Source organism: Cnephaeus nilssonii (assembly GCF_951640355.1).
Source record: "Cnephaeus nilssonii genome assembly, chromosome: 12".
Lineage (NCBI taxonomy): Eukaryota > Metazoa > Chordata > Mammalia > Chiroptera > Vespertilionidae > Cnephaeus > Cnephaeus nilssonii.
Genome location: NC_137083.1, coordinates 59674917 through 59687985, shown reverse-complemented (window position 1 = coordinate 59687985; position 13069 = coordinate 59674917). Strand labels below are relative to the sequence as shown.

The window sequence follows — 13069 nt, the reverse complement described above, 5'->3', positions numbered from 1 at the left end:
ACCTGCATTTAGCAAGATGATTTGGAGACAAACACATACCCTGAGAACCAGATTCCCTCGGAGGCTGTTTTGCCTGTGGCTACATTCTGCAGTTGTAAGAATGGACTGGGGGTGGGGAGTGGCACAAGGAAACCTTCAAAGTCTTGGCTTGCAGGAGGCAGCTCTGGTGGCTCCAGGTCATCTGTCCAGCCCCGTGCATATTGTGGTCTCCACTGCTAATTGAGAAGGAACGCCAAGCCAAAGTACGGAAGCAAAAAAGGATGCTTCCCAGTCTACCATGTCCAGCATGTCAGTGGCTGCTTTATATGAGGTCTCATTGCATATTTAAATAATTGAACAAGGACATAAAGACTGCTGCTGAGCTGGGAGGGAAAAGGCTGCCTTCAGGGCTGGTGCTGCCTGTGGAGGGGTGGCAGGCTATGGATTTACAGCCCCCAGTGTGGTTACAAGATAGGGGCTCTAATCTCCTAGTTGTTGTTACAGCAGGATTGGGGGACTGTGGTGCTTTGGGGGGCAGGGAGAGCTGGGCTGGGGCAGCATCTAGGGGCAGCAAAGGAATAAGCGATTTGTAGGTCACCTTTCCCTTCCATGTCACCTCAACCCCCATCAATTCCAAAGACAAGCCAGCTCTAGCCCCAGCTAACCCCCAAAATTTACACTCACCTTCTCAGACCCGTGATGCCCAATACAAAAATGTAACGCACCATATATTTTCTTGCTATTCCCCTAGTTCATAATGCCATTAGCATGATCTACGATGGGCCGGTTTATGGAGAAAGCAAAGTAATAATACAGAAAGGAAATACCCATAACCTTAACGGGGGAGGGGCAGACGAGATTGATGGAAAGTGCAATTGTCTGGAGAAATGGCAACCCAGTAATGGAATACCTGGAGTGGGGGCTGCGCACAGACTGGAAGCAAGTTCTTTAGCTGGGTTTGGCTGTTTTTCTCAAAAGAGGGTGAAGGGCATGGCAAAGTGGTTTTGTTCCTTTGGGTTGGGTGCCAGGAATGGGTCCCTTAGTCCTGCGGGGAGGTGAGTGCCTTTGGCCACCCTGAGTGCATGGGGCTCATCTCAGCACCAGGAGCGAGCAGCAGCCCAGGGGTTGGCACCATCCTCTCCTTGCCAGCTCTTCAGTCCCAGAGGGGACCGGCCCCTGGGATAGCAGATTTCATGATATCCGTTCTGGGTACGGATGTCCTCTCAGGGGCAGCGGGGTGGTCAGGGAGGACGGGAGAGCCTTTCAAGCACAGCTTTGGAAATCAAATAGAATTCATTTAGCCTCTTCTGATCATACAACTGTTCTCTGGAGTAAACTCTGCTTGAACTTCAAGATGAGAGGGGCTACGGGAATCTCCTCTGAGCCCGGGGCCCCCTGGGCCAGATGTGCTCTGCCTTCCTGGAAAAGACCATCCAGCTGCAGCTCACTCTGCTTTTCAGTTTAGGTGAGAAATAAGAGCAAACGAGTCCACTGAGGACACATTTGTCAATGAATTTGCTTTTTCCGTGAATGCTCACCTTTGCTTCCTACAGATCACTGCTATTAAGTGTGTGGGCCTGATGGGGTGTTCAGGTTAGCAGGTGGAGGGGCCTGGGAATGTCAAAGCCACTTGGGGACCAGTGACTCCTCCCATTAGGTAGAGGGGGAGGGCAGGGTCTGGTCATGGCTGCCCGGTGAAAGGCCATTCCATGGGCAGCAAGGAGTTTCAGCGGATACTGGGGACCAGGACTGAGAGCAGGAAGACCCTCTCATCCACCTCAGTTCTCCCTCGCCTCCCTCTGCCTCCTCTCTTTGGTGCCCAGGATCTGGCGGCTGATCTAAAGACCCAGGGTGGTTATCACAATGCCATCATTAGTTGAAACACAATCATTCCTTTTAACTGGAATACAGTTACTACAAAGGACATATGTTACTGGTCATTCTACTTCTAATCATTGTAATTATGCTAGAATACATGCCATTAATATAATAACAACAATGATTGACCAATTGTCTGTTCCAGACCCATAACTTCACCTGAATGCACTCTTTGTTCAGGAAATAATAAAGGTAATTCAACATCCCCGGTGATAGTCAACAAAGCCAGTGTTGGAACTGGATGATGCACAGAAGAAAGCCTTCTGGGAGTTCAGGATGGGGCTGGGTAGATGAAAAGACACCTGGCAGCATCCCCGATGGCCAACAAAAGGACCCTGTCTGGATCCCCACACTCCAAAGTTAAAAGGAAATGAACACCCAGGCACTTCCACAGGAACCACTGGACTTGGGTCTCCCTTTCATCCAGGAGGGTAGTCTGCACCTGGATGCCCCGCGGGCTGCAGGCCTGAGGCTGAGTGAGTCCCTGTTGGTAGCCCTGGGAGACCTAAGCCTGCACTGGAATGCTCACCCAATAAGACCACTTTGTGGGAATGGATTTCTCCTAGATGCTTTCCAGCTAATTTCCATCTACTGTTACAGATCCTGTGACCAGGGCTCTTTGTCTAAATACAGATTTGCAGATCTCTTATAAACCTCTACGTCTCCCACAATGCCTTGCATGTGGGACATGCTCGGGAGCTGGGTAATGAAGGATGAATGGTGTTGCCCAGCAAGGGCTCAGAGTGCCATGCTGTGAACAAGCTCTCCCCCCGGCTACAGAGAAGGGACACTGTATCAGGCGCTTCCACAGAATCACCTTTCAAATGTGTGATTTTCTTTGTTAACCCTTATTCTGGCTATGATTTCTTCCCAGAAACAAAGATATGGAAAACAAAACTGCAACATAAAAAAAAAAAATTCACCATATTTCCATTAGTAGCCAGGGGCTTTCTTTTAAGCTTGAGGATAATAACCTCCTTCCACTGACCCAAAATGGCTAGACCAGTCGACAGTCTACAGATACTTAATAACTTCTTTCCATTTGGTGCATTCTCTAGGAAGATGCTGCTCCAATGACCATCATGAGGTGGTCAACGCAGGCTTCTCCTCTATGTTATGTTCAAAATGGTCCTAGTATTGAGCTGGATAGAAGGTAGCCTGCAAGCCTGGACCAGAAGCACAGCCTTAAAGTTTCCTTCTCTGAGAATAAATATCCAATAAGAAGAGGAGCCGAAGTCAATGTCATTCAATAATGTGTAAGGGAGGCATGGCCATTTCAAGTGTGCTGGAGCCTCTCACTGCCAGGCTCACCATAAACAGCTCGCGTGAAATGGGAAGAGCTGAAGGTCAACCTGGTAGGCCAGTCCATCTCCACACCCCTCCATGGCCATGTACCGCAGGCCTCTCCCTCTTCTGGGCATCCTGGCGCCAAGACCTCTGAAACACTCTGAATCCCCAGCAGTCTTTGCCAGTCTCAAGTACATATGGGGTGGTGTGCCTGCCTGACAACCTGGGTCCTTGAAGACTTGTTCTTTTGTAGGGATCCTTTCATTGCCCTGGGAAACATGGTGGGCTCTGTTTTATTCTCTCCCAGTTCTTTCCTCTTTCTGAGCAGCAGATGCAAGTTCCTTTTATATATTTAAAAGAAAGAAACTTGGGACGGGAGCAGCAAATGAGAAAGAAAAAGCAGAGATTTGAAAACCTGCTTCAGAGTAATTAAGTGATTAGGGGCCTTTGAAATCCACCAGATAGCTCAAATGCCTCTGCTTTCATTTTCTTCCTGGGCCTCTCTAGGGGAAGCCTCTGCCAGGTACACCCGTCTGGAAGTGGAGAGAGGCGGAAAACCCGTGTCTCCGCTTCCATCCAACTTGCAGGTTTCTGACCCAAATAAGAGGTTGCTTCCTAGGCTCTCAGCGCCTGGTCCTAGTGGGTGAACCAACCCTTTGCTCCTGACCCCACGCCCCGAGATAAAGGCCCAGGATCAAGAACACAACCCAGCTTTTTATCAGGGTCTTCATGCCAAGGATGGGCATGTTGGCTGTTAACCCATATCTGTCCTATTAGCTTTAGATCCATTTAGTCTTAGTTAAAGAGCAGAAAATGGACACAAACATTAGATTCACACCCTACTTAAAACCAAGATATAACCTCTTTCCTCCTTTACTCTATAAAGGGACAACCTTTGTCTAGGTCTCTTTTCTGGATTAGGAATCCAGAGCAACCATGGCCAGCCACAGACAAACCCCATTGTATGGGGGGGAGGAAGGGCTTATGTCTGGGGGCTCCCACAACCCCTTCTTCTGTTGCGTATTCTAAACCACAGCATTCTAAAGCAACCTCTCTGTTCAGAACCACCGGCCCAGTGGCGGGAGTCACACAAGCACCATCCATTTGAACAATAGCAGACTTTTGCAAAGTGTTTTTATACCCGTTATCTTTGAGGTCCTTGCTCACACCCTTACATTCTAAGAAAGGTAGCAATAGAGGCACAGAGTATTTCTATTGCAGTGATGAATAGTTTTCAAGGATAAGAATAAGGATTAGGAGGGGAAAGAGACACGGCATCTTAGCCATGGAGCCCAACTCCGTCTCGTGATTCCCAAACTGGCCTGTGTCGCGGAAGCACAGAGTACCCTGCCCCACCCGGACGTTCTCACCCAGGTGGCTGGGAGACTTGGTATTTCTAACAGCTTCGCAGGTGATGCTGATGCCGCTGGTCTGGGGAAGACAATTTGAGAACCACTGCTCTGGGTAAGGAGGCCATCCTTTCATTCTCTACCTCTCTTCATTTTATTAATTTTTTTTTTTTTAAATCTCAGTTCTGCTCTGTGCAGTGCTCTGAGGAATCTGTGCACAATTTTGTTGTGTGCTTACAATTATTTCCAGGACACACACATACTCATCTCTCTGGACTTGTTCTAGAACTCACCTGGATGGAGCGACCTGAATGCACCTTTGTCCGGAACTGAACCTCCAGGACTGACCCCGAGCCCCCGGATCCCAGCGCAGAGCTTTGCTTGTTACTGCTTTCATAACGTGGTCCCTTAAGACTAGGGGTTGGGGACAAGCGGGTGATCCTGCCGGTTTTGCCTTTGTTTTCTCTTCTTAAGGGAAGGCCTGCCTGTGTGTCCCCTGCTCACAGCAAGCAGCACCCTCCACTCTGGCTTCCGGGCCCTACCTCAGGCAGCTTCACTCGGCCTTCCTGGAAGGAGCAAGTCTTGGGGTCGTGGGTGCAGACGTGTCGGTATTTACACCAGTGGCAGCGGAATGGGCTCTCCACGCAAGACAGGCACCTGGGCACAGAAGAGGAAGAGGTACAAATCAGAGAACCTGGGTGAACCCAAAATAGAGGTCCTAAACTCTAGCGTCGAGGAAAACATTTTTTTTAGTAGTAAGAGACCCACCCTCACACACTGAGGAAGAACAAATCTTATACAAACCCACCCCTTTTCTCTTCAAGTCCTCAGCCAGCTAAGAATCTCTGGCTTCCTCCCTCTTACTCATGTAGTTGACAACCCTGGTCCCCAAGGGCCTCAACAACCACCTTCCATTTCTATAGGATGGCACCCGCTTTTGCTGAATTGGGGAACAATAAGGCCTGGAGGAGAGGGGCTTGTCCAGACAGCCCATGAAATTTAGAGCGAACGAAGAAATTGAATTTTAGTTCAAATTGGCTCCAGGCTCTCGGCTGACTAGCACCCACATGGACCCCCCTGGCAGAAGAAGGTTCTGAGGCTGTCCTCAGTGGGACGGAAACTCCACATCACCCCCAGGAAACAAAGGTAACTTTATAGAAGTTCCTTCCTGCTTAAAACCCCCAACATGATTCCCTCTTCCAAAGGGTAAACCCCACACGCCTTGCCTCCCTGGTGTCCAGGTCCATGGCCCCACCTGTGTCGGGTGCTTCGGCCATGCCAGGCTCTCTCTGTGCCTCCTTCCACCTGGAATACCATTTTCCCTTCCTCCATTTGGCCACCCCTCCTCTTGTTTTGACCAATGGTCAGACTGGACCCTTACTCCACCAAGCCCTTTGTTTATGTCTCTGGGCAGTCCTGGCCTTGCGTTATATTTTGCTTATTCACTGTCCAGTCCATACACTAGTCCACTAGGCGTGACTGCTGGAGGGCAGGGATCGAGTCTTTGGGTCTTACTAATTTTTGATTACCTGTCTAAAGAGCAACACATTGCCTTGCACATAGCACACGCTTACACTCATGTTGTGGATGGCATGGAAATTCACACATGATTTATCTACTGCTCTGCTTTCTTAGAGGGGCAAAAGGGGAGTGAGAGATTAGGCCACCGAGTGATAAAGCCATGAGAAGTCCTGTGGCAAGAGGCAGACAAAGAATCCAATGTTGAAACACTTGTTTTTGGCTGGAAGGACTGGCTGCCTCTTACTAGTACTTGGGACCCCAAAGAGAGCCAAGCTCAGATTCAAAGGCTGCCGTAATCAGATGGCTAAACCCTAAAATTCCACCTGTCCCCCAAATGTCTTTGGTTATGTGAAGTAGCTTGTCCTATATGGAGTGGAAAATAGAACAGCATTTTAAAACAAGCAGGGTTTTCAAACTGGGCTCAATGGAACCCCAGGGGTTCCACAGAGCTTCTTTGGGACTGTGTGAGGAAACAGACATGTGGACTTCCTAACCAGAGGGCTTCAGGCCCCCTCAATGCTCAACCGCAGCAGCTCCTACTTATAAGTGTTATGTTTATTGGGTTTCCACACCTAATTTTGGTTGGAGAAAGGTTTCTATGGTGAAAAAAAAAATGACTTGTACCTTTTCCAACTCCATCAACTTAGAAAGGAAGTACTAATAAACAACAAAAATCTGAGAGTGCCCAAAGAATGGGCCAGACAGGGTTCTAACTGCTCTCCTGGTCCCAGTTCTTCCAGCCATGGCAGCTGTTCTGTGGGCCAGGCAGGCCGAGGGGCAGGGCAGCAACCAGCACTGTCCCACCAGCGACTGTTCTGCAGGGACAGTGCCCTTGTCATGTTGGCGGTGCAACATTTGAATGACATCCCCAGAAGAAGAACTACTACTTCCCCATTCCAGAGGACACTAGGGCACAGAGTGGCTACGTTTCCAGCTGGTCTGACTCCCTGGAGCCTCTGCCCCCACCTGCCCTTGGGAAGGGAGGCTGTACCAAACAGGACCCCAGGGCAGAGCCCCCAGCCTCAGTCCTGACCCAGCCCGAGGGCCCTGTGCAGAGCTGAGCAGGAAGTGACTCATTGGACTACCCGCCCTCCCAGACACGGAGCTTCCTCCCTAATCAGACCCCTCCTCTCACCAGGCTTCAGGTGAGATGTGCCCCTTCCTCAACAGATGGGGGAAGGGCATCAGGTGAGACAGATTTTTGCCAGAGAAGATGTATGGGAGAGGGATTAGGAGCTCTCCGCCCAGCAGGGTCTCACTCTGCTCATTCTACTCTCTTTCCATGAACCCCGTGGGTACCAGAGGAGGGGCCTGTCAGCTTCTGGGGGTGAAGGAGGCCTCCTTGCAGGGTCCCTAGATAGGAGCTCCTTGGGAACGGTGGTGGGTTCTTCTATTTCTGAATGAACCTTGACCCCAGGAACAGGGAGCCGAGTGAGGCTGGGGCACTTACGAATTGTGGACGCTGCAGTTGTAGAAGACAAAGCTGGTGCTGGCAAAGGTCATGCCTGTCTCCTTCGACTTGAGCTGCAACTGGACGACATGGTGGTCCCCTGTGGGGCAGAGCCGGCACAAGGTCAGGGGGAGGGCAAGGCCCTGTGTCGGGGTCACACTGACAGTTATACACCCTGGGAAAGGGGAGCCTGCTGGACCTGAGGGGTGCTCCCTGCTGTAACTGTTCTGACTCATCAGTTCCAGGCACAGAACAACCCCAAGAGCAGCTGCAGACGATGGTTCTGGTTTATTTCTCCTCCCACACTGTACCTCTGGCACCCACTCTGCATTTGCTCATCAGCTCCGTAACACACACACACACACACACACACACACACACACACTCTAACAGGTATTTGAATGTGCATTCATTCACATGCGTGAGGTCCATGCCAGACTCACGAGTTACAAACACATTGATTAGCAACCAGGAGAAAAGTGTTGCCTTTCACTAATGCTACCACAAAACACACGAGGGCTTTTCGTGAGTGTGTGTGTGTGTGTGTGAGTGTGTGTGTGAGTGTGTGTGTGTGTGTGTGTGTGTGTGTGTGTGCAGTTGCATTTCTGTGAAGAGAAACCCTGTCCCAATGCCCTTCCTCAGGTGGGCTCAGGGCTCCACTCAGGCGGGCGGCCCTGGGATCCTCAGCTGGCGCCAGGGAGAAGCTGGAGCCCATGTTTAATTCACAGCCCTGACCCCAGGCCCCCACTTCCAGCCTGGTCCTGTGCTTCCCCGAGAGCCTCATTAATCAATCAGCTTGGAACAAATGTGACAAGCCCAAGTGGGAGGGCCAATGTGGAATCAATCTGCCCAGCAGGGTCTGTCCCTCACCAGCGTTGGGCCTCTGTCCACCCCGTCCCTCCCAATGCAGCTGGCCATGAACAGGCAGCTCTGGCAAGATAGGGCAAGATGGGGGTGCAGTGTGGGCAGGGGGCAAGGAGCCAGATGACCCTCCCACCCCCTCCTCCACTGCCCCTCCAGGAAGCCCTCTCACATTCCAGTACAACCTTGAACTTGACCAGATTGCTGCCCTGACACACCTTCTGCAGCTGCTCTCACTGAGCATGAACTTGACTCTTGGATGCTCACCTGGTTTCAATAGTCAATTCCAAGGGCAGTGAATGGCATCTCATCTCTCTCTTCCTGTAACATATCCACCAACCCATACCCCTTCCTCTGACCCTCCCTTGTTGAAGGCTCCCTCAGCCCCCCGCCCCCTGCCCCCTGCCATGTCTGTCCTGAGTTCTCAGCCAGGCAGGGGGAAGCCATGCCACCTAGCCCTGCCTCCGGGGACCGCTCACCATTCTCCGTGATTATCCGGGGCACCTCCTTGGCCGCCGGGGAGTAGCACTGGATCTGATTGCCTACCACCAGCCCATCCATCTCTGACAGGTCCTCAAACGTGCAGTTGACACCAGCTGACAGCTCCGGGACATTGTACGTCTCCAGGACCAGCTGTGAACAGCCCAGCAGAGGAAGAGGAGAGTGAAATGGGGAAAAGAAGGGCGTGGCATAAAGGAGGAAAGAGAGAGAGCAAGAGAGACCAGAGAGAAAGAAAGAGAAAAATGTAAGGCAATACTGATATAGAGAAGAGACCCAACTTATTACAAGAGCATACAGAGAAAGTGGTGGGAGGTTAAGAGTCGGGGTAAAAGAAGCTTCATTACATGTGAACGGATTTGGCCCCAGGAAACGGATGCTTCCGGATTTGCATGGGGTAAGAAAGATGGACAGATGGAGGTACCTCTGGTCAAGCTCCTCTTCCATTATCCCAGAGTTTAGAAAAATGACAATGCCAACCACCAAGTGCCCAGTGCACCAACACGGAGCCATCGTACCCCTGTCTCCCTCTGCACACACATCCTTCCCATCTTACAGACAAAGATAATGTTCCCCAAACCCTCCCTCTCTCGGTCCCCTTTGGATCATTGTTGTAATCACAGTTTTCCTTGTCTTTCTGCCCATTATGCATAGAGCCTCTTCCCCAATATCAGTATTTCTCTGCCTGCCCCCTCTTCCAGTCGCAGGGACACCATCTGTAACATTCCGGTCCTGCTCTCAGACCGCACTGCTGGCCAGGTTGGACCCAGGCCTCGCGAAGGGCATTGGGCTGCGGCCCTTTTTGGTGCGGAGAGGGTTCTTCCCACGTCCCTGGGTCCCGCTCTTACTGTCCTTACCAGGACATTGTACTGAGAAACAGAGATGTTGCTGGGATGGACGGTCAGCCGGACACACTGCTTCATCTCAGAGGCAAACCTGTGGGGCTCTCGGGACCGCTCACAGCGCTCCTTTCGGGTGCACCTGTAGGGGAGACCAATGAGGGGCTCAGGAGAAGGTGCCTGGTCCGAGGAGGGGCTGACACGGAGGCCAGTCATGACCAGTGGCTCCCAGGGCGTGTCCAAACTCATCGTACCCAGGACTGACCCTTTTGCTTCCTTCCTCCAGCCTGTCCTCCCCATCATGCCCGAATTTGAAAAAGATGGAAATTCTCATAACCGGTTGCCAAAAGCAAAGACTTGAGAGTCATCCTAAAGTCCCCTCACCTCCTCCCCACTCAAAGTCCCCTCTATTCACCTCCCCCCTCATCCTTGGCCTTGTCACTCTCCCCACTCTTTAGGCAAACTAGACTTGTCTGTCCACTATATAATATACTCTTTCAGACCTCCCTGTCTTTGTGTATGTCAATTTGTCTGTCTGAGCAGCCCTGTCCCCAATTTCCCCCCATCCAACATCTACCCACCCTTCCAGACATGGTTCAACTATTGTGCACCTGCAATCTCCCACCCGCCCCACACCAGGCAAAGCTAAAAGCACTTTGGAGTTTCCTACCATCTAGAACTTCGTAGATTATATGACAATTATTGCCCTCACCTGCCAAGCACAAGCTGCTCAAAGAGAGAAACGGCGCCTGACTTCTTGTAGAATCCTCTGATTCCTCATGCCCAGCAGACAGAGGTAAATGCGGGTGGGAGGGAGGAGGAGGGGAGGATCAAAGGAGCAGAGGGCACCAGTTCAAAGTGTGCTCTGGAGCCCAGCTGCCTTGGATGGGAATCCCAGCTCCAAGGTTGGGGGTGGGGGTTGGGTGGGGGGAACTGCCACAGAAGGTCTGATGCTGTTGCTTAGTGTCCTGACTGTTCAAAGTGCGCTGTGTCACAGGTGGACCCCATCCAGGGTGACCCGGATCTTACAATCTTAACTGATGGGACCTTGTGAATGATGCACATAGCAGTCACGGCCCTCCCCCAAATGCGCTCGTCACATGGGGAAGGCGCTTGAGGCTCTCTGCTGGGGCAGGCCATCCCGCCTCCCAGTGGGAGTTCCCTGCACGGCTGCATCGAGCTTCTAGGAACAGCATTTGATCCAAGCCAGGCCAGCCTTGTGGACGTGCGGCTTCACTGAGTGGTCAGGATTTGGAAACTCTGGACTACTGACCCTGCTGTGGGGGAGGGAAAGAGGGTCCTCAGAGATAACGGCAGGTCGGCAGTCCTGGTGACTGGTCTCCACGGTGAAAGAGAATAGACTCTGCAGAGGGAGGTGGATGTCAGGGGCTATTTCAGGGCAGGTGGGCACTGGACCAGGGGTTTAGTGGGAAATGAAACATCCGGGGATATAGAACCCATGTGGGAAGGAGAAACTGAGGAGAGAACATCTGCTTCAAAAAGCAGACAGGTGAGGTGTGGGGTAAAAGATGAGGAAAGACAGGCACCTGGACACCTGAGCTGCTCTTGGGGTGACTCTCAGGCACAGAGGAAAGCTTGGGGGCGGGCTCTCCTCCATCCTCGGACAGGGAGAAAGACACATTGGCCTCAGCAAGAAGAAAGGCCAAACAGTGGAGAATCTGAGAGGTGAATTTAGCAAACAAAGGAGAAGCCACTGAATGGGGTGGACTAAAGAAAGAAGGGACAAAAAGGATGGCTTAGAATAGATGGGATGTGTACTGTGGAAGGAAAAAACATAGTTCTTAGTAATACAGTCCCAGCTAGAAGTCACCGAATGCTTATTAGGCACCATGATAAGGGGCTTTCAGTCCTGTCGCTTAAGTCTCTTAATGATGCTGTGAGGTAGGTAACATTTTAGACCCCCACCTTGCAGATGGAAAACCTGCAGAGAGGATGGTAAGTCACTAGTCCAAGGTCACCAGCTAATTGGAGATCCCATTATGTGAACCCAGATGAACTGGGGTCTGCACTCTTTTTATGTTTATTTGTTTGTTTTGTTAATCCTCACTAGAGGATGTTTTTCCATTGATTTTTAGGGGAAGTAGAAGAGAGAGGGAAAGACAGAGAGAAACATCTATGTGAGAGAAATACATTGATTGGTTGCCTCCTGCATGAGCCTCAACCAAGGCCCGGGCCAGGGAGGAGTCTGCAACCAAGGTACTTGCCCTTGACCGGAATCAAACCCAAGACCTTTTGCTCTGTAGGCTGACGCTCTATCCACTGAAAAAAACTGGCCAGGGGTGGAGTCTGCACTCTTAACCACCATGCTTGACCTCCCTGAAGATTCTAGACTAAGAATTGAGGAACAGACCCCTTGCTGCACACTGAACCCACTTTCCCTGCCAGCCTGATGCTCCTTTCATGTGCTTTGGGCAATTAAAAGTTGCCCTTCAGTCTTCTTCTCCAGGCTGCTCGCTGTTTTGCCTGCCACTAAGAAGCAGCACTTGGAATATTACCAGGACTTGTAGGTTCTCCAGGACCTTTCAGGACTTCCATCCCAAGAGCGAAAGGTCAGACATGAGTGTGGTTGTCTCCATGGTACTCCCGGGCTGCTATGGTGGACTCATGGCAACAAGGGCGTCTGCCTAAAAGTCTCAGAAGTTAATTTAACAGGCCAGCTTCTCAGGGAGGACTTCATTACCTCCAGCCATTAAGCTAATGTTATGGACTTTTCCAGGGTGTCTGCACTGACATCGCTATTAACAGTGTTATTACTCCCATTAGCGGCAGACTAGGAGAGCTGGTACAGGCTTAAATTATTCACTGACTCCCCAACTTTGAAGTTCTTATTTCTAAGAGCAATCAGTAGGTCTGAAAAATGTCTTTGATTAAATTATGAAGAGAGGGAAAATAAGGCTGCTTTCAGGCCAAGCAACACCTGGACTGACCAAATAGAGATCCAGATCTCTCTTTCAGAGGTACAAAGAAACCTGGTCGGGGGACCTCAAGACAAGTTCTACTGGCATGGTTTGCGGCTCCCCAAGTTCACGTGGGTGAATCCTGCCATGCTCCTGGGAACCCCAAATGAACTACTCATCATCTCCCCCAATTTAGGTTTCCAGGGCAGCCACCTATAGCTTACAATTTGCAACATTCCATCCAACTGTGTGATCTTGAGCAAATTTCCTAACCTTTTGGTGCCTTGATTTTATCATCTGTAAAATGGGACAAAACGGTACCTACCTACAAGGGATCTTATAAGGCTTGAAAGATTATGCAAGTACAGCATTGAGAACAGGGCATAGCTCATACATAATGAGCCCACAATAAGTGTTAGTTAGTATTATTATCCCATCTCTTCTCTCTTTCTCATCCAACCCCACCAATCTTTTCCAAGACTTGGCCAT

The 13069-nt window shown here is 50.7% G+C and overlaps 1 protein-coding gene across 1 annotated transcript in view; it reads right to left on the bottom strand.

Annotated features, from left to right (window-relative positions):
* The window catches only part of PLXNA4 (plexin A4), a 401265-nt gene that overhangs the window by 71295 nt on the left and 316901 nt on the right, over positions 1-13069 (bottom strand). Inside the window, exons 6-9 of the mRNA XM_079785801.1 lie at positions 9681-9804; positions 8805-8958; positions 7465-7564; positions 5036-5150 (exon numbers count right to left, since the gene is read on the bottom strand). Of these exons, the coding sequence (XP_079641927.1) occupies positions 5036-5150; positions 7465-7564; positions 8805-8958; positions 9681-9804 (493 nt within the window). The remainder of the gene's footprint in view (positions 1-5035; positions 5151-7464; positions 7565-8804; positions 8959-9680; positions 9805-13069) is intronic.